General features: G+C 42.3%; 1 protein-coding gene across 2 annotated transcripts in view; it reads right to left on the bottom strand.

The window, feature by feature from the left end:
• Positions 1-20931, bottom strand: part of CTPS1 (CTP synthase 1) — a 33066-nt gene that overhangs the window by 9359 nt on the left and 2776 nt on the right. For both annotated transcript variants that reach the window (XM_064281808.1, XM_064281809.1), the window contains exons 2-12: positions 19748-19927; positions 17306-17476; positions 13480-13580; positions 12563-12679; positions 10076-10159; positions 9482-9562; positions 6620-6771; positions 4692-4824; positions 3378-3466; positions 2305-2399; positions 1531-1593 (exon numbers count right to left, since the gene is read on the bottom strand). In XM_064281808.1, coding sequence (XP_064137878.1) covers positions 1531-1593; positions 2305-2399; positions 3378-3466; positions 4692-4824; positions 6620-6771; positions 9482-9562; positions 10076-10159; positions 12563-12679; positions 13480-13580; positions 17306-17476; positions 19748-19913 — 1252 coding nt within the window. In that variant the 5' untranslated portion in view covers positions 19914-19927. The remainder of the gene's footprint in view (positions 1-1530; positions 1594-2304; positions 2400-3377; positions 3467-4691; positions 4825-6619; positions 6772-9481; positions 9563-10075; positions 10160-12562; positions 12680-13479; positions 13581-17305; positions 17477-19747; positions 19928-20931) is intronic.

Genomic DNA, 20931 nt, shown 5'->3' with positions numbered 1-20931 from the left:
CAGGGCCAAGTCTCAACTGAAGGGTAAGCTCATCCCCAGGTCACTCCCCAATTTGGGAACCTGAACGGGAAGGAGGGGGATCATAGCTGGGGAGGGTCCAAGGTACCTCAAAGGCCAGCTCTGGGGTGCTCAGTGGTAAGACAGTACCTACCAGGAGCTAAGAAGCAAGAAACCAAAGGACATGCTGCCTACAAAACTGAGCTACCGTCCCCTTGGAGTTACTGTGAAGCAGCCTCAGAAAAAACCGCAAAATGGGAACCCTAACAGCAAGCTGGCCACAGAGAATCACCTGTACATTCCTTCAGTTTTCTCAGAACTTAGAAAGTCTCTCTGGAAATCCAGTATTTGTCAGTTGGGCTAAAGAGAATAAAGGGGCTGTGACAGGAGTGGCCCCATGAGCCATACCCTTGTACAGCCCCTTCCACAATGACACTGGGCTTGGCCATGTGACTTGCCTGCACACTGAGCCTGTCATTTTGAAAGCCAGCCACCATGTTGTGAAGCAGCTTGGGCTGAACTAGCAAATGACGAGCCGCCGCATGAGGAGACCATCTCGATGTCCCTGCCTGAATGCAGCGCAGGAATGACTGCAGATACACCATGTGGAGCAGAGAAACCACCCCGCCAAGTCCAGTCAACCCCAGGAACACCAAGAATTACTAAATTTTTATTGTGTGAACCTGCTACATTTGGGCGTAGTGTGTTATGCAATAATACACAGCTAGCTAGGCAAATAGCTGGTATTAGTGAGTGTTTCCCATTGGCCAGGCAGTGTGCTAAGGACTATTTACAAGAATTATTTCACTTGTTTTTTACAACCATGTGAAGTAAATACCATTGTTATCCTCATTTTACACACAGGGAAAAAAAAAAAAGGGCCAGAGAAGATAAGGGGGCAGGGAAACTAGAGTACTGGTAATGGAACAACCAGAACACAATTAAAGAGAACGTTGACATGTTGTGGAAAATGTAACTAACATCATTGAAAAATTTAGGTGGAAAATGTCAAATGGGAACCTGCGTAAACTTTCACCAAAAAAAAAAAATATATATATATACACATATATACATATATACATATATACATATATATATATATATATTGAGGAGAACAAAAAGGCCCAGAAAGGCTACGTAATTTGCCTAAAATCACTCAATTAATTATTGCTTTAAGTCAAAATTTGAGCCCAGGTCTGATGGCTCCAGAGCCCAAGCTCACAATAACTGAACCTCACTTAGGCCAGTTTTGGCCAGTGATGGTGGCCATGGTAACCACAGTGATTCAGAGGCAGGAAGCTAGCTCAGCTGTGCTCCTGCTTCCTGTGCTATCAGCTTTGAGGAGGCAGGCTTTGCCTCCATAAACACGGCAGTCCCTCAGTCCTGCACCCAGCGAGACACTGAGCAACCAGGCCTGTCCCCCTCCACTGCTCCCAATACCCAATGTGCAAGGGGCTTCCGCCCTCAGGGAAAATGTGAGCAAGAGCTTAAAGCAGTCTAATACTAGTCACAAGTTTTTAAACGAACACTTACCTTGCCATCCCAGCACATTTCTTGAGAATTCAACCACTGCCAGCTGCATTCCTAAGCACACACCTCCGAGTGGAGAGAAAAACAAACGAAGCTCCACTGAAATGGCAGCTCCCACGTCTCTAACCAGCCTGCTGTGGGCTTTGTGCCCCGTCTGTTCACAGAACTACAATCATGATCAAATTCCCATCACTCCCTGCTATAAACAAGCACCCCTGCTGTTAGGCTTTATCTGTACCAGATCCAAAAACTGGATCTAAGTATACACGGGGCTTCCAAGTTTTGAAAAATTATTCCATTTTACAGATAAGCAATGTGCTTTTCAGCACATAAAAATTCAAGTAAAGAAACCTCTCATTAAGTCTCTACTCACAACTGATCATGGTAAAGATTTCTAAAATTCACAGCAACAGGAAGCATCCTGAAATCACATTGTCTACTTACAGTCAGCTGGCATGCCAAGTGAGGGGCTTAAAAACTCAGTCTCATATGAATGGTCAAACAGTTGGAGTCCGTAAATGGACAGGATTTCCTACTTGATATTTCATTCTACCCACAATTCCATGACATCTAACGTAGCTCACAAGCTTGTCCACTTTAAAGGTGAGTTTGAATTTCTCCTGAACAGAACCAAAAAGGCTTCACTTGAGCTGCTATCTAGAAAGATGGCATCTATAGTTTGTTTCAATGGCCTTCCAGTTTTATGTTTGGGCACCCATGCAGCACCTTCTCTTGCTCTTCTACTCAGGCTGAAGAGTGCATTATGTAGCTCCTTACCCAAAAAGGGCTTTTTCTGTTTTCGAGCCCAGGCGATTGCTTGGATCTTTCCTTCCGTTCCTCGAACACCAAACCCGCCTGGAACCAGCACTCCACTGCACAACAGAACAAAGCACATGGCAACTCCCCTTCTACTGGTCCAGCCAGCAGGACACACCTATGGGGCCATTACCCAGACTGACGCTGTGAAGCTACTCCACAGATTTTGTGGCTGGGGCTGTGTTATTTAAAAACTGCCAACGAGATGTATGCAAACACCAGGAACTTAAAAAACATACAAAACCATGGATTCTTAATAACATTAGAAAATGCTTGTAACGGGAAAAAAAAGTATACACGTAAAAAAATATATATATATACACATAATAAAAAAAAAGTATACTGCAAAATTAATACTTGCCCCAGGCCCTGACTCTTTCATAATTTTTAATTTATATCATTTGTTTTATCTCTTGGCTTAAAGTGCTCCCCCTTTATTATCCAGCATGGTGGAACAGAAATAGGAAGGGGCCTGTCCATGCCAGCTCAGTGTGCCAAACTGACCAAGTCTCAGTAATAGCTGTAGTGGCTCCATGACACTCAATTGGCTAATAAAATAGAAATTATTCCTAATTTTTTTACTATTATAAATAACAGCTGCCAGAAGCAAACAATTTATGAGGGTCACTGATGGATACTCATCAAATGTTCTGGATGGGAAATCTTTAAATAAGCCTCATCAAGTGACACATAGAGCAAAGTATACCAATAAAATCAACACAAGTTTTCCTCAGACTCAACTATATTGGTAAGCTGTATTCTTCTAAGGTTTGAGTCATACAGTATACAGTCTTTTCAGTGATTAAAAACATTTAAACAAGTTGATTACTTACTACTAGGACACACTGATCTCATACGAGTGGTCAAACAGTTGGAGTCCTTAAGTGGACAGGATTTCCTAATTGATATTTCATTCCACCCAAAATTCCATGGTATCTGCACGTAGCTCACAAGCTTGTCCATTTTAAGGATGAGTCTGAATTTCTCCCACATAAATAAATAATAGGAAACCAGAGGCAGAGAACACGACTTACTGAGCACTACAGAGCTTCTGCCATGCTTCGTGGTACCGGACGGGCTCTTCCTGTAAGGTGCTTGGCTCCAGGTCGGTAGAATCTATGTACTGGGGGTTGGTCAGACAGGGGAGGGAGAAGCAGACTTATGACTCCGGAATCATGTTCTTTCACAATTTCAAAATAAATATTATCCATATTTCATCTTTCTTAGTTTTAAAATAATAATTTTAATATGTTTAAATTTAATTATAACTTTAAAATCTTTCCTTTATTTCAAAATACAAGGTTCCTTCAAAAGCATCTAACTCCCAAATCCAGCTCTCCACCTGCGGCACACTTGGGTCGGCTTAGGCTCCCATCTCAGCTAAGCCACTGCAACAGGCTCTCAAGTGTTCTCTGTCCGAGAGACACTGTCCCCACTTCGTCTTCCACTCAGATTTTGTTTTTTTCATTTTTCCCAACTTTACTGAAGTGCAATTTTACGTACAATAAAATACGAACATTTTAAGTAGACACTTTCATGAGTTTTGTCAAAGGTACACACACGCCCCCGTCATCCTCAAAAGGAAGGTACTATCACGATCTCTTTTTAAAGACGAGGAAGCTAAGGCACAAACAGGGTGAAGTAACTTGCCCAAGGTCATACAGCTTGTAACTGGAAGAGCCAGAATTTGGGCCATCTGGCTCCAGCGTCTACACTCTGAACATCAACACTCTACTGCCTCATGTAGAGACAGGCATGGCCACTGACCTCACATTCCACAGCTCAGCGGCTGCCCACCACTTTACAGGCCAGAACATAAGAACTACTGTCGACTGAGTGCTGCCCACATTCCAGGCACGGGCTGGGTGATTTGACACACATTTCAGAGAAAGCTCATCAGTCTATGAGATGGATATTATTACTCCCACCTTACAGATGAGGAAACTGATACCAGCACAGGTTAAGAAGGGGAGCCCAAAGCATCTCAAAGACTCAAGGCCTCAAAGGCGTGGCCTCAGAGTCACTAGGCATCTAGAATGGTTTCTAGCCAGTGCCTTCAACCGCGCAACGTGCCTCTGGCCCATTTCTACAGGTGATTTTATTTGGTCTTTGATATTCACATCCAAGCATTCACTCTCTCAGCATCTACCCTGACCATGTCTCCCCTTCATTCTTTTCTGAAAATGCTCTTTTGCTCTCTCCAAGCCAGGAGCCAAGCAGAAACCTTTTTATCCGTAAAAAGAAATTCTGAGCTCTAAAAGTATGAAGCAGATGTACACGCAGCATCTGCCGGTATGGAGACTGCCTCCTGTCAGCCCCCGGGCTGCCCCCGTGCCAGCCCTCCTTACCTTGATTTCCAGTCTGTGGTTGATGGCCAGTGCAGAGTGCTCCAGAGCTTTCGTGACCGAGGCGTACGAGTCAGAGAACTTGGTGTATTTTCCCACAAGGGCAATAGAGCAGGTCTCCAGCAAGCGATCGTATCTACCAAACATGGGTCAAAAACACCCATTTACTTAGAATGTACATAAGCTCATGAGATCAAACTTGTTTTTTAAGAAGAAAAACATGTTGGGAAGAATATAATGGGAGCGGATATTAACTGAGTTCTGGCACAGACCAGTAAACAGGAAGCAATTTTCAGATCAACATGGCAGGCTTTTTAAAGAAAGTACATTTCAGAAGCTGTTATAGAGACTGGTTCAAAATCTCATACAAATTGGCTTAAAAAAAAATAAAATCTCAAAGGGTAAAAAAATTAACAGACATGGAGACAAGAGTTAATGTGACTGGTAAACCAATATAATGAAAATTATTTAGCCCAGCTAGTAAATCAAGAGAAATACAAATTAAAAGAAAATGTACCTTATAATCCTTAAATCAACCTAAAATCCCAAAAAGTAGTAATATTTAAATGCTGACCGGTATAGACAGAAACTGTTACAGTAACCAGTTTCTTCTAAAAAGAAACTGAGTAACATATACTAACAGCCATATAAGCCATTGTGTTTTTCAGTTCAGGAATTCAACATGTAGGAATTTATCCAAATGGTATGAAATAGTTCAAGGGGTTAAAAATAACAACTACATCCATAAACCTTTACAGCGCCAAAACTTCTGAGAGCAAATCATCTCCAATTCTTTATGGAGCAAGGTAGAACATAAACAAAATTCAACAGAAAACAGGATCTGAAAACCTGCCAGCAACCGAAGTGCCTACAAAAGAGGGGAACAGTCAAATAAATTATGGGGCAGCCACATAACAGAATATTCTATACTCATTAAAAGTGGTAATTATAAAGCATAATTGGTAACAGAGCAAAAAGCTTGTAATGTTTTATGAAAAAAAGATCATAAAACTGTGTGCCATTTTTGTAGCTACATAAAGATACATGTAAATTGACAAAAACTGAACGGGAACAGGTCAGAGGAATGGAAGGAGTGCTCCTTCCCCAAGTGCTTATTATCTTCAGAGTCATTTTGCGACTAGAAGCAGGCACACCCACTGCTCTGAAACACTGTGAGCAGATCTCTGACGTGGACGATTAGGCAAAGTGATGGCGTCACAGAGCTTTAAGAAGAGGAAAGCGGAATGGGGACAGTCCTTGAAGTAATGAGTTTGGGCAGCAATAATAAGAGAAGGGAGTCCCTGGGTGGTGCAAATAGTTAACGCACTCGCTGCTAACTGAAAGGGAGGCGGTTCGAATCCACCTAGAAGACAGGCCTGGTGATCTACTTCTGAAAAAAAAAAAATCAGCCATTGAAAACCTTATAGAGCACAGTTCTACTCTGACACACAGGGAACTGCCATGAATTGGAAACGACTCCATGGGTAACTGTTTTTTTTCCCCCAGTAAGAGAAGACTGGGTGCCCTCGCTGATCCCTTCTGGTGTGGGTGAGCAGCATGTTCCCAAATACAGCCATGGTCAGCCCAGAAAGCAGACCTTGCTCGTCTGGGCCTTCGGGTATGTGCCCCGGCCCACTGCACTGGGACACCTGTTTGATTTTCTAGCTGATGAGAGACAAGTGTGATAGAAAGTAATCCGGACTTGCTGAATGGAGACCTGGCCCATCTCTACCAGGATTCCCTCATTCATGATGAAGCAACTTCATGACAGCCAAGAGTCCATCTTAACAATCATAACATCTCCTAACATTGAGACCTTTTCCAATATGTGCTGGTAGCCCAAATGCTGAAGCACAACAGCAAGAGTTGAATTCTGAGGCCTTACGAACAGGAGAAGTAAGGCTTGTCCCCAGCTCCTCACTGAGGCATACCTGTCAGCCATCTCTTTCCACTTCATCAGCATTTTTCGTGGCTGCCTCTCAATAGGGAGATCGAGTCTTCGAAGAAAATAATCTACAACCCCTTGCTCTTCTAGTAACAAGGGGACTCGGTAGATGGATGAGACATCGTGGACACAGATGACCTGTTTAAAAAAGAAAAAAAGGTTATTTAATAAAAAAAAAAAAACTAACTGGACTTACAGCCTCCTACTGTCTGTCTGTCCTTAGGAAAATATCTGTTCTCAATTTAAAAACAGAAAAAAGACCAATTTCTAGAATGACCAAAACCAACTCAAAAAGAACAGAAAAGAAAATTAGTGGTTACTCTATTATGAACATGGATTTAAAAAAAAAAAAAAAAACCTATTTGAAAAGTCACAAACCAAACCACAAATGGTAGTAAAAGAAAAATCATGCCCAAGTGTGATCTGTCCCAAGAATGCGTGTTGGCTTAACATAGGACAGCGGTTCTCAGACTCGGCTGTTCATTACAACTACTCGGGGACCTTATAAAAACCCAAAGTCCACCTTGTACCCCCAGGCTGCTTAAATCAGAACCCCTGGAGAGGCAGGCAGATGTCAGTATTTTTTTTTCCCCATTGTGCTTTAGATGAAGGTTTACAGACCAAATGGGTTTCTCATTAAGCAATTAATGCACATACTGTTTTGTGACATCAGCTGCCAACCCCACAACATGTTAACACTCTCCCCTTCTCGACCTCAGGCTCCCCATTTCCATTCGTCCAGCATTCTTGTCCCCTCCTGCCTTCTTGTGCTTGTCCCTGGGCTGGTATGCCCACTTAGTCTCATATACATGGTTGAGGTACGCGCACTGTTTGTTTAATGGGACTGTCAAACTTCTGGCTGAAGGGTGAATCTCAGGAGTGACTTCGGTATTGAGTTAAGACTGTCTGGGGGCCATACTCTTGGGGCTTCTCCAGTCTTTGTCAGGCCAGTAAGTCTGGTCTTTTTTTGAGTTTGAATTTTGTTCCACATTTTTCTCCAGCTCTATCCTGGATCTTCTATTGTGATCCCTGTCAGAGAGTCAGTGGCAGTGGCCAGGCACCATCTAGTTGTGCTGGGCTCAAGTCTGGTGGAGGCCACAGTAGTTGTGGTCCATTAGTCCTTTGGACTAACCTTTGCCTTGTGTCTTTGGTTTTCTTTATTTTCCCTTGCTCCAGACTGGGGTGGGACCAGTGGAGTATCTTAGATGGTCACTCACAAGCTTTTAAGACCCCAGATGCTATTCACCAAAGTAGGATGTAGAACATTTTCTTTATAAACTATGTTATGCCAATTGAGCTAGACGTTCCCCAAGACCATGGTCCCCAGCCCTCAGCCCCGTAATTTGGTCCCTCAGAGAGTTTAGATGAGACAAAAGTATTTTTTTAAAGCTCCCCAAGTGATTCCAACGTGCAGCAAGTTTGAGACCACTGGTATGAATTGAATTGTGTCCCCCTCCAATTATGTGTTGTAAATCCTCACCCTGACACCTGTGGATGTAACCCATCTGGGCATAAGGATTTATTTTAATGATGCCATGTCAGTGTAGGGTATATCTTAAGCCAATCACTTCTGAGATATAAAAGAGCAGGTCAGGCACAGAAGCACGCAAACACAAATGGAGACCGATGCCACGTGGAGATCACCAAGGAAATGAAGAAGAGAAGCTGAAAGAGACGAGGCTTTTCCCTCAGAGCAGACAGATAGAGCCTTCCCCTAGAGCTGGCACCCTGAATTTAGACTTCTAACCTCCTAAACTGTGAGAAAATAAATTTCTATTTGTTGAAGTCACCCAATTGTGATATTTCTGTTATAGCAGCACTAACAAACAGTAAAATTCAAATATCCAATAACCTAGTCTCAAAATTTCTTGACCTTAGCTTCCCTTCTACTCTCCTTCAGCTAAACCTGACCAGTGCCACCACTTCAATTTATCGCTCACTAGAATTTCCATACTAAGCACCCTGCTTAGATATGGATTTTGGGTTCCAACATTTTGGACTTCCTATACCACAGGTCACCCCTGTTAGCACAGGTAACAAAAAGACTAAAATATGTTTGACAGCCTACAACACCTTAGGCAACTGGCACAAGCCACACAGCTGATAAGGTAGTCTTTGCCCTGAAGAAGCTCAGAGTCCATCAGGGAGACAAACACAAACATTAAGAGACAGTATGATAAGCTCGGCCCCTACATTGTGCAAACAGTTAAGTGCTCGCTATGAACGAAAAGGTTGGCGATTCGAGTCCACCCAGAGCCACCTTGGAAGAAAGGTCTGGCGATCTACTTCTGAAAAATCAGCCACTGAAAACCCAGTGGAGCACAGTTCTACTCTGACACACATGAGGTCGCCATGAGTTGGAATCAACTCGACTGGTACTCATACTGGTACGATAAGCTTACCACCAGCATGTATGAAACGCACAGGTAGCCTCGAGAAGGAAGTTATTAACCCTGAGGTTTGTGGCAGAGCAGATTTGGCAAGTAAAGCTTTTCTATAAATGCCATGTCCTAGCTGGGCCCTGAGGGATGAAAATGAAGAAGAGATTGTTAGACCAACAGGGAGAGGGGACACTGATACCTCACCAAAATTAGCAAGTGCAAAAGACATTTAGCATGGCGGAAGCATGAAGTACAAGGAGCAAGGAGAAAAGAGGCAGGAGAGGCAAAGCTATGTTTAAGTTGCCGAAAGACATAAGAAAACATTGAATCATAGAGCAAGAGTTATCAGTTCTTTCAGGGACTGTCTACCATCTCAAACTACAAAACAAGCCTCATGAAACTGGTTACAAGACTCTAAAACAATTAGAAGGAAAAAAGATTTACATGGAGATCAAACTGCTGCTTACTTGTTCAGGTTCCACATGGCAGTACATTGAGATTTTCTTTTTCACCGATGTGTCGAGAGGATTTGAGCACCTGCACACAACCTAGCAGGAAATAAAACAAGTCAGTTTAGGTAGACAGACAGGATGACAAAGCTCGGTTTTATTCCTGAATGAAATTAAAAGACAGCACATTGCTAAGATGGATTAAAATGTTAACAGTGAGCACAAGTAAGCTATGAAAGTGTATTACCTATTTTCAGAACTTAAATTCCTAAACCCCAAATCCCAGGAGAGAATGGCAGTACAAATGGCAGTACATTAGGCACACAGATGAATGAACCACAAAAGCTAACTGGGGTTTTCCTCCTTCATTTCTATGCCTGGGTCGGCAGCAAAAGGAGAAGAAATGAGAGGAGAGGACAGTACAGGCCTCCCACACGCCAGTTACACGCATGCTGGTAAAATAAAGCCTCAGTTCAGAGCACTGCCTATTTTCTCCACCGTCAATCACAATCAAAAGCAGGCCAAGAAAACAAAGGTCCCACCTGTCATGGAGGAGGGATCTCAATTAGACATATAAGATTGCACCGAAAGCAGGTTATCAGGAAATCTTACCAGATCTGGGGAAAGCCCAAGTCCTCTGAGATCCCGAATGCTATTCTGAGTGGGTTTAGTCTTCTGTTCCCTTGTTGAACTTGGCTATTTTGCAAAAGGGGGGAAAAAATTCTCTGTAATAAAGAATTTTCAAGTATGATTCTTCCCTGAACACCTTCTAATAGGTAAACAGATAACCTGACCACTTATAGAATTTAATTTTAATTTTTGTCACAGTTAACACCTGCACATATTTTAGAGTCAAATATAGCTCCACAAGGTTTGTCTTCAAGAACAAAGGTACCCAGTCCTCATCCATCCCTCCAATTCCCAAACCCCCAAGGCAACCACTCTGCAATGCTTTTCCTTGATCCTCCTGGTATGCTTCATTGCTACTTCCTGACATTTAGCTGCGGGTATTTTCTACTGATTTCCGTGTTAAAGGAGGGTCCCACCCTCTCTCGTTCCCCTGCATCCACTACATGCACACCCTTCCTGGGCCTGCAGCCCCCGTCTCAGGATTTTGGGTAGATCCCTCTGCAGGGTTTATGTATTTTTAAGTATTTAATTGCTATTCAGTTCAACCTTGTCCCATACTTTTTCTTTCTCATTTTTTGTTTTCCTTGACATTCGTAAATTTTTTGTTGTTGTCATTTTGTTTTTGTCACTCTGTATTTTCTCTGCAGTGATTTATCTTTAGTCTCCTCCCATACTTTAATTGACAGATTTGCTGGGCATAAAATTCCTGGTTGGAAATCCTTTTCCCTTACTATTTTCAAAGAAATAGCTTCACTATCTTTTAGCTTCCAATATTGAAAAGCCCGCTGCTTTTCTGATTTTTCTCTTTAGAGGCCTTTAGAACTTCTACCCTGATATTCCACCAGGCACTCCTTGGAAACTCTATGGGGCAGTTCTACTCTGGCCTATAGGGGTTTTTTTGGGGTATTCTCAAATTTCATAATGATGTGCCTTGGTGTTTGTGTGTCATTTACCATCCAGTGTGCTGGGCATTCTGTGGGGCCTTTCAATCTAGAAACTCATCTCTGGAAATTTCCTTGAACTGTTTTGATCAGGGTCAGAAAATGTTTTCTGTAACAGGCCAGAGAGCAAGTATTTGAGGCTTTGTGGGCCATACAGTCTCTGTCACAACTACTCAACACTGTTGTTATAGTGCAAAAGCAATCATGGACAATACAGAAACAACAGGCGTGGCTGTGTTTTAAGAAAACGTCATTTTCAAAACCAGATGGCAGGCTGATTACTGGTTCAGATCACCACTTCTCTGTTTCTCTCATTTTCTGGAACTCCTATTATCTGGGTGTTAAAACTCCTAGACTGGTTCTCTAATTTTCTTACCTCTTCCTCAGCTTTCTCTTAAGCTTTTCGTTTCCGCTATCCAATTTTTAATATCTAAGAGTTATTTGTTGTTCTTTGTGTTCCCCATGGCAGCCAGGTCTTGTTTAATGGATGCAATTTCTCTCCTCTGAATTCTCTGAGGACATTACTGATAGGTGTTTTTTCTAAGTTTCCTGCTCCCTGCAGAGCCTCAGTTTCCGTGAACGTTCCCTTTTTTCTGGTTGTTTTGGTCTCTTACCCATTAGATGCTTTCTCCAAATGTCTGGGGACCACTGGATGTCTGCTCACACTAAAGGCTGACTGGAAGCTCTGTGTGAATGGGTGGGTGTGCCAACTGGGGTCCTCACTGTGGGGGAATCTGGCTGACCTCTTTCACTGGGGAGCCCCTGGGAGAAGGGCTCTTTCTCCTGGACTAGTCAGATTCCCAGAGAAGAATCCTACAGTCTCGTCTGGGAACCAAGTGGCAGAAGAAGGACGGGTGTCTCGGCAGCATTAAATTACACTTAATCCCCATGTTTTGAGTTCAGTACTATTGCCCTCAACTGTCCCTAGTGCCTACCCATCCAGAAACTCTCTCCATAGAAAAATCCTATGGTCCTCTGCCAAGGTGGGAGAGGGGCTGATGCCAGGAGTACATATTAAAGAGGATGTGTGGGTCTAACCGCTTCTGAAACAGCAGTTATGAGTCCCCCCCCCACCCCTGCTTACAGAAGTGCCTGGCGCTGCCTAAGCCTTCTGGGGGTTCTACAGAGCAAACAGGGTTGTTTCTCTACTTGCCAGGATTCAGCTCCCCAGGTCTGCTAGGTCACTTTCTACTTGTCCATCTGCTACTGTTGACTCCTCTCACATTCTATTTATCTTTGTAAAATTCTGTGTTAAAAAAAAATCCCTCTATTTTAGTTACAATGAGGTTTTGCCGTGGAGTAAAGACAACTGCACATGTTCAATCCACTGCCTCTTCCCTGCAACTGATCCTTTTTTGAATGCTTTTCATTTGATCCTTTCAAAAAATATAATTTTTAATTCCCCCAAAAAGTTCTTTCTTGCCTGCTTCCTGCACCTCGAGTGGTTAATAATACTAGATACGGAGTGAAAATGATCCTTTTCTCCCTCCTGTCCATTTCTCCCAATGTACAACCTTGAATACCTTACCTGAGGGACTAGACTGACGTGGATATTACAAAAGTTCTCTCTTTTGACTTTGAACTGGAATTGACGGAAAGCCTCAATAAACGGCATGCTTTCTATATCTCCCACTGTTCCACCGAGCTAGAAGAACAAAGTTGTTTCAAAGGTTAGCACCAAACCTTCCTCTGGTGGTTTCATTATCCAACAGCTGCTCCCTGTCACCTCAATGCCATACCAGGAACAGCATAATACAGACTCTCTAGCCTTGCAGAATGTTAGTTTACAGCCTTAGACATTTCCTCTTGTTAAAAGATGACTTTTTTGGACAGGCTCACTGTTGCCCGAGGTTATTATGGATCTTCGCATATCATTTCAAGACAAAGGTCAGGTGAGAGAGCTTTTATTTGTATGTGACTCACAAAGCAAAGACATCTAGATCTTATCTCCTTAGCTAACCACAATCACTTTTGTATTTAAAAGCATCAATTATAAATAAACTGCTGGAACTTTCGATTGAATGAACACAGCAACCCAACAGCCTGAATCAGCACTGCAGGAGCACAGAAACCAAAACCAAATGACGCTCACTCAGAGATGACTGTTCCTGCCAGTGGAAAGCCAAAGGTCTGCAGACTTTCTCAAGAAGTAGATGAAAATGTGTCACACCACCCTAATTGGTAAAGTCTGTACTAGGCGAATCTATAAATGCTGAAAAAGGAGAATCACTTGGACTAAGTATTGCTTTCTACCGTGTGGCCATTCCACATGACTATGACCTGACCTGCCATAAAAAATATTGCAACATAACTCAGGCAGATAGGAGGCCCAGGGACTTCAGTAGTAATTGTCTTATCAGTTGTTGATGGCTGACTAATGAGATGAATATGTACACTTGTTCATACAGGCAGGAACCGTGGAGTTTAGAAAAGACACACACCAACCTCAATAACACACACTTGAGGCTCCAGGCCGTCTTCATCTACAGGTATTAACGCCTGTCTCATTATCCACTCCTGGATTGCATCTGTGATGTGAGGGACAACTGGAAAACAGAAAAGAAACGCGTCACCTATACTTTCCCATAAGCATTGATTTTAAACAAAGGAACCAATAAGAATCCAGGCAGATACAACTTGTGTTAAACTATTCAATTTTAGTATCTGAGTTATTTGTCCTGACGCAGTAGCAGTAGGATCATGTTTTTAAATGGCTCCAATAAATCTTTGACCTCACGCTCCCTGCTGCTTCCTTTCCAGACTTCCAAGTTGTTGCTGGAAGCAGTGCAAGAGAACAAGGCCGAGCATGGCATCCTGAGCCACATCAGGGCATCTGTCCCTCTGCATTGGTCAGGTCCACCCTCTGGCTGCACACCAGCCCAACAAGCCACACAGCCACCCATGCTGCTTACAGCCAAGGCTGAAGGTGGGAGAATGACACCTGAGTGCTTTCCCAGCTGTCATCCTACCAGGACCCTATCCCATCATGTTTCCAGTCACCAAAGGGCTGACACTCCACTGCAGGGGGCAGAAGAGGATGGCAGAGTGGTTCACAGCACAGCAGTCGGCATCAGAATGTCTGCATTCCAATCTCAGTTCCACCACTCATCAGCTGTGATCTTTGGGCAAATTACCTTCGTTAAGCTCAGTTTTTCCATCTGTTTAGTGGAGGTAACAGCTCCACTTAACATAAAGCCATAAAAATCTTATGAGATGGAGCTTACTAAATGCTACGCAAATGCCTGGCATGAAAGCGCTTAATGAGTGCTGGCCATTGTTAAAAACTTTGTAAAAATTGCAATTCTACTCCTAGGTATACACCCAAAAGACTTGAAAGCAGAGGCTCAAAAAGAGACATGTACAACAATGTTCGCTGCAGCCCTATTCACAATAGCCAACAACCTAAATGCCCGTAATAGATGAGTGGAGAAACAAACTGTGGTACATACATACAATGGAGTACTACTCACTCAGCCAGTAGGAGAAAGGAAGTCTTGATACATGCTCTACAGTACGGATGGAGCTTGAAGGCATTATGCTGAGTGAAATAAGCCAACCACAAAAGGAAGGATATTGTATGACCTCACTTATATAGAGAGACAGGAAAAGACAAACATATAGAGACCAGAGTTTATTAGTGCTTACCAGGGGTGGGAGAGAGAGGGAACACAGGGGTTAACAATGATGGAAAATTTGCATTGATTAAGGGTAGGGTTACACAGCCTGAACTGGCAAAAGTTATGACAGATATATTTACAAAGACAAAAAAAAAAAAAAAGAGTAGCTGCTGAGGCTGCTTATGTATAACCAAACACCTCATGGGATTTGGTTCCTCAGTTTGGAGGTTTAGGATCATGGTTTCATGGGACATTCCAGTTAATCAGCCTAATAACCTGTTTAGTGCTTCTGTTCTACCTCCTAGTTCTAGTGCCTGGGGTCTCAAAAGCTTCCAAGAGGCCATTTAAGGCACAACAGTTGGTCTCTATTCACCTGGAGCAACAGAGAACGAAGAGTCAGGATTAGGAGGGGGAAATGGAATGTTGGCTAATTGCCTCCATGAACAACTGCCTCTTTTGCCATGAGACCAGAACTGGACCATGCCCAGCTACCATTACTGAACATTTTGATCAAAGATTCCATAGAAGAGTCCTGATGGAAAAAGGAAAATGAAGAACAGAATTTCAAATTCTCATGGAGCTGACTTTCTGGAGCCACGAAGAGTGGATGAACTCCTGAAACTATTGTCCTGAGATAATCTTTAAACCTGAAACCAAAAATATCCCCTAAAGCCTTCTTAACACCAAACAATAGTTTAGCTTAACTAATAAAAAAAAGGTGTGTTCTTTTAAGAACTATCTATATGGGATCAAACTGACAACAGCAACTCTAAAGATTAGACTGGAACCTTAGGGAATAGTGAGTTTATGTTAACAAGGGAGGAACAACTCAGAAAAGGAGGGTGAGAATGGTTACACAACTCAAAGCACATAGTCAATGTCACTAAATTGTACATGTAGCAACTGTTCAAAAAAAAAAAAGAGAATGCTGACAGATTGTGATAAATATAACTAATTTCACTGAACAAGTTGTGTGGAAAACTGTCAAATGGAAACCTAACTTGCTGTTTATACTTTTACCAAAAACTCAGTAAAATATTATTTAAAAAAAAAAGCTTTGTAAAGATTCTAGTTGTAGGGCTCAGACTGCAAACTAAGGTGCAGAGACTACAGTTTAACTTGCTATGCATATAACTAGCAGGGCCTCACACACAAGAATATTCATTACCTATTCCACATACAGTAGCCAAAGCAATCTTTTAAAAATGCAAAGCAGATTTCATCACATCGCCCATGTTCAAACTCTTTAATGGCTTCCCAATACTCCAAATCCAAATTCCCTGCCTTCTGGCTGCAGCCCACCTGGCCAACCTCTCCCACCATCCCCTAGAGTCACTTCAACACCCTCCACTCCTTTAATGACCAAGCCCTTTTTGGCCTCGGGCCTCTGCACTTGCCAAGGCCGCCTCCTTCCACTCTTCCAATGGCTGGCCTCTCAGCTCAAACATCCTCTCCTTGGAGGCTTTCCCTGATCACCTGTCCCAAGTGACTCTCCCTGGTCACCCTTTCTCTCCCACCCCATCTATTTCCTTTACAGCTCCTGTCAGATACCATGTTTTAGCTGTTGTCTCACCCACAAGGTAACCTCCACAGGGTCAAGGACTGCACTGGTCTTGTTTATCATGTATCCCCAGCACTAGCAAGGCTCTGACCACAGTGAGCCTTCAATACGATGAATGAATAAATGAATGAATGTGCTGGAGGCCTAGAGCAACAAGCTGTATGAGCACAATCATTGTTATTCCTAGTTGATCCCTTTCTGTGTGTCAGAAACTCAGGGAACACTTTACTGACTTAGCTCCTAAGAACCCAGGGAGGTAGGTACTGCTATTGTCTCTGTTTTACAGAAAAGGAAACCAGGTCTCAAAGACAGTAATTGGCCCATGTTCATAAAGCTGGTAAGTGGCAGAGCTAAGATCCAAACATGACCCAATTAGCCCAAAATCTGCCCAGGGCAGCCCTAGGCCAGAGCCAGCTATACGTGTGACCCTCAGCTTTCAGTTGAGTAAAGTCTAAGCCAAGAGCAGATTTATTCCCATAACTCAGCCACTTTTCAGCAACCCCCAACATTTGAGCTTATGCCACGATACTGGACCAGTAGTTTTCCAAACCCACCTTTTTAAAAGCAGAACACTTTTCTCAAATCAATGCTTGTAAAAAGCCCAATACATCAAACAGATGCAAGTGGAGCTGTGTGGTGAAAGCTCAGGAGGGCCCAGAGACCACCTCAGACATCACCCCCACAGTGCACCTAGCACTGATGAACAGAGTGAAAACCATGCAATGGATGTCTGTTTCCTTATTACCATCTATACACAGTAAGTGCCAGGCCCACAGCACACACACCCTTGGGTTAACGCCCTAATCTAGCTGTCTGTGTCATTTCACTGCATCATTTTCACTGAATAAAAACAACAGCCCTCAGGGCTCAAATCATGCCACCTGAGCTAGGCTGACACCTCCCATACCATGCACAGAGCAGCCTTGGCCTCGCTAAGTGATTTTCTGAGTAAACGGCATACAACTCTAATTATCAACTGAAGGCATGTTTCAGTAACACCTGACACTTCCATGTTGAAATTGCAAAAAAAAAGAAGAAAAAAAAAAAGGTACTTAGAAGAAACTAAACATCTTAAAAGTAAACCCAACATTACCTTGGACGGTTTTTCCCAAGTAATCTCCTTTGCGTTCCTTGTTAATGACGTGCTGGTATATCTTTCCAGTGGTCAGATTATTGTCCTTGGTGAGGCGGATGTCAAGGAACCGCTCATAGTTACCCAGGTCAAGGTCTACTTCACCACCATCATCCAACACAAAAACTTCCCCTGTAGGGAACAGTGAAAATATTTACGTAAGTGAAAAATACATGTACCATGGCACAACCGGAGTCCCAAAGTATAACACTCGAATAGAACAAAGTCTGCATTAACATGATATGAGGCAAAGAAATGTATTTCCAGAAAACTAAATACGCACAAAAGAAAGAAAAATGACCAATCATTCTCCAAAAGGTGATGTCACACCTCCAGCCTGTCAACAAACTCACTTTTAATCTGAAAGAGATATGAAACGGCATGAAGTGGAGGCAATCACCCCCTAGAAGGCTGTGGGTACATGGGACTTCACGGCGGGAAGCTATTATAGGATGGTATCTGCTGCTTACAGAAAACCAATTTTCAAAATATTCTCCTAATAGAGCAAAGTAAGGTTCAAAATGTGAAAAAAGTATGATGTGATTCAAAATTTATATAAGATATATATATATTAAGGTTGTGTTGATTATAAACCAGCTTCTGGGCTATACTTTAATCCTAAACAAAGCTGTGAAAGTGGAGAAGTTTCCCCTTATTCCTTTGCTTAACATTCATTTCTTGAAGCTTCGTTCTAAAAATTGTGCACAGAATTCCTACCATCACGATGGGAGTCAAGTTTAAAAGTAGGGAAAGAAAAATGTCTTACTTTGCCCCTCAAAGAAATAGCTCCTCTTTCGCTAAGGAATTCTGTTAAAAATCACTCTAGTCTGTTGATCTTTTCCTGACGCTATTTGTTACATAAGAATTTTTACTCTAAGGACACTTATCCTTATAGATTTTTACCCCAACATTAGACATCAGGAGAATATTACAGAATTTTGAAACTGAGAAGTATGTTTTAACAGCACATCTACTCCCAATTTTAAGCAATTCATCTTTAGACATTGTCTTAGTTATCTAGTGCTACTATAACAGAAATACCACAAGTGGGTGGCTTTAGCAAAAACTTCTTTTTTCACAGTTTAGGAGCCTAGAAGTCCGAGTTCAGGGCACCAGCTCTAGGTGAAGGCTTTCTCTGTTGGATCTGGGGGAAGGTCCTTGTCTCTCTTCAGCTTCTGTTCCTCAGTCCCTTGGCAAACTTCATGTGGTGTGGCATCTATCTTTCCCCATCTCTGCTTGCTTCTCTGTGCCTAATCTACTCATATTATTTCTCAAAGGTGATTGGTCTAAGACACACCCTACACTGATGTGGCCTCATCAACACAGCAAAGAAAATCTTATTTCCAAATGGGATTACATCCACAGGTTACCCAAAAAAAAAAACAAAACCGTTGCCAGCGAGTCGATTCTGACATGTAACAACCCTACGGGACAGAGTAGAACTGCCCCATAGAGTTTCCAAGGAGCACCTGGTGGATGTGAACTGCCAAACTTTTGGTTAGCAGCCATAGCTCTTAACCACTAGGATTTACAACACTCATTTTGGGGGGACACAGTTTAATCCATAACAGGTATTGGAGACAAGGTTATACATCACACAGTTGACAGGTACTCAGTAATAACAAAGTAGCAAAATGCTATCTTTCTATCCTCCCTTAAAGGTTTCAACTGTTTCACTCCCCTCAGAAAGCCTGGCTTATACTATCCAAGCTCCTTTAGCAAAACAATCTAGCTTACAGATCATTCAAATCCAGCATCTATCTGTTGCTTAAATTCCCTACAAAGTGTCCATCTGGCCTCTGGTAGAACACCTCTACGGATGGGAACTCACGACTTCTTGAAGCTGGACACCCCACTCTTGAAGAGCACTTGCTAATAAAAAGCTCTTTCTTATATTGGGCCAAAATTTATTTCCCTACAACTTGTATCCACCAATCCTATTTCTAATGATTGGGGCCATGAAGAATAAACACAATCCCTCTTCTTGAATATTTGAAGGTTATTAAGTCACCAGATTTCTTTTTTTCAAGCAAACTGACAAACTTTCAGTCAGCTACCAAGAGACCATTTCTACTGCTTCCTTTGTCTAGGCAAGAAAGACATCATTCTGCTATGCTAAGGATCTTTGGGAGTTAGGTTATACAAAATAGGCACACAATTTCTAAAGGCTACGTACTAAACCAAACCAAACCCAGTGCCGTCGAGTCGATTCCAACTCATAGCAACCTTATAGGACAGAGTAGAACTGCCCCCATAGAGTTTCCAAGGAGCGCCTGGCAGATTTTAACTGCTGACCTCTTGGTTAGCAGCCGTAGCACTTAACCACTATGCCACCAGGGTTTCCTTCCACATACTACACAATCATTGTTCCAAAAAAGAAAGAACGAAATGCATTTTGCTTACCATGCTCGTAAGGAGAGAAGGTTCCTGCATCAATGTTAATGTATGGGTCAATTTTAATTGAAGTTACATGTAAACCACATGACTTCAGTATTGTGCCCACACTGCTGGCAATGATTCCTTTTCCAATTCCTGATATAACACCGCCAGTAACTAGAATGTACTTCATTTTAATTTTTTGACCTGGGAAAAATAAAAATTACAGATAAAACATATCTCAATTTAAAAATCAGAACCAGTTGCTGTTGAGTTGATTCTGACTCATGGCGACCCCATGTGTGTCAGAGTAGAACTGTGCTCCATAGGGTTTTCAATGGCTATTTTTAGGAAGTAGATTGCCAGGCCTTTCTTCTGAGTTACCTCTGGGTGGACTCCAACTGTTAACCTCTGGTTAGCAGCTGAGCGTGCAACCAAAGAGAAAGAAAAACTTACAGATAAAATATATCTCAATCAATCAACTTATCTGGGTTCAAATACCAGCTGTGTCACCAACTAGCTATGAGCCTTCTGGGAGCCTTGGTTTCCTGGTCTGTCAAAATATGACTCCTGAAGGTTGCTGCCAGGTTTAAATGGGATAACAAATATTTGGATCTTGGAACACTGAATAACTTTAGTCAAATATGAGTTAAAAAAAAAAAAAAACTGTTACTCAAATAACGTAGCTTAAGTTTAAAGCTTCAACAACTAACAACCTTGAGAGTGAACCTTAAGAAAAAAAAAAGAAGCTCTAAATTGTTGATAGAACACTATGCCCCAATGTTGGCTGCCATTACTACCAGATGCTGGTATACCTAGGTGCCTGGCTACTTCTTAGATGAAAGGAAAAAACATTAGCACTCCAATTCCGTCCTCCCCTCCCCTCAATGCAAGAAGGACTTTGGCTAAACTACAATGTATCGTCAAGAAAATACAGCTCCTCTAGGTTAAGGGTGAGAATAAAAGGATAGAGAGACTAAGACTTCAACATTTAAGGGTTGCAGATAAACCTAAAATTTTCTTTTAATTATATGCAGTTCTCAACTGTCATTTAATAACAACTTGCTCCTTATCACTAATCTCTCCCAGATGTGCCGTGAAGAGAGACTGTATGGGGGGGGACATCAGATAATAAACCAATGTGAAGCACATCATAAGCAGAGGACTCAAAGAGAAGGCAGATTAGATTAAATTCAAAGAGTAGTACAGTC

The sequence above is a fragment of the Loxodonta africana genome, chromosome 3, assembly GCF_030014295.1.
Source record: "Loxodonta africana isolate mLoxAfr1 chromosome 3, mLoxAfr1.hap2, whole genome shotgun sequence".
Lineage (NCBI taxonomy): Eukaryota > Metazoa > Chordata > Mammalia > Proboscidea > Elephantidae > Loxodonta > Loxodonta africana.
The sequence above is the reverse complement of the archived record's forward strand: the minus strand, read 5'-3'. Positions and strand labels throughout refer to the sequence as shown.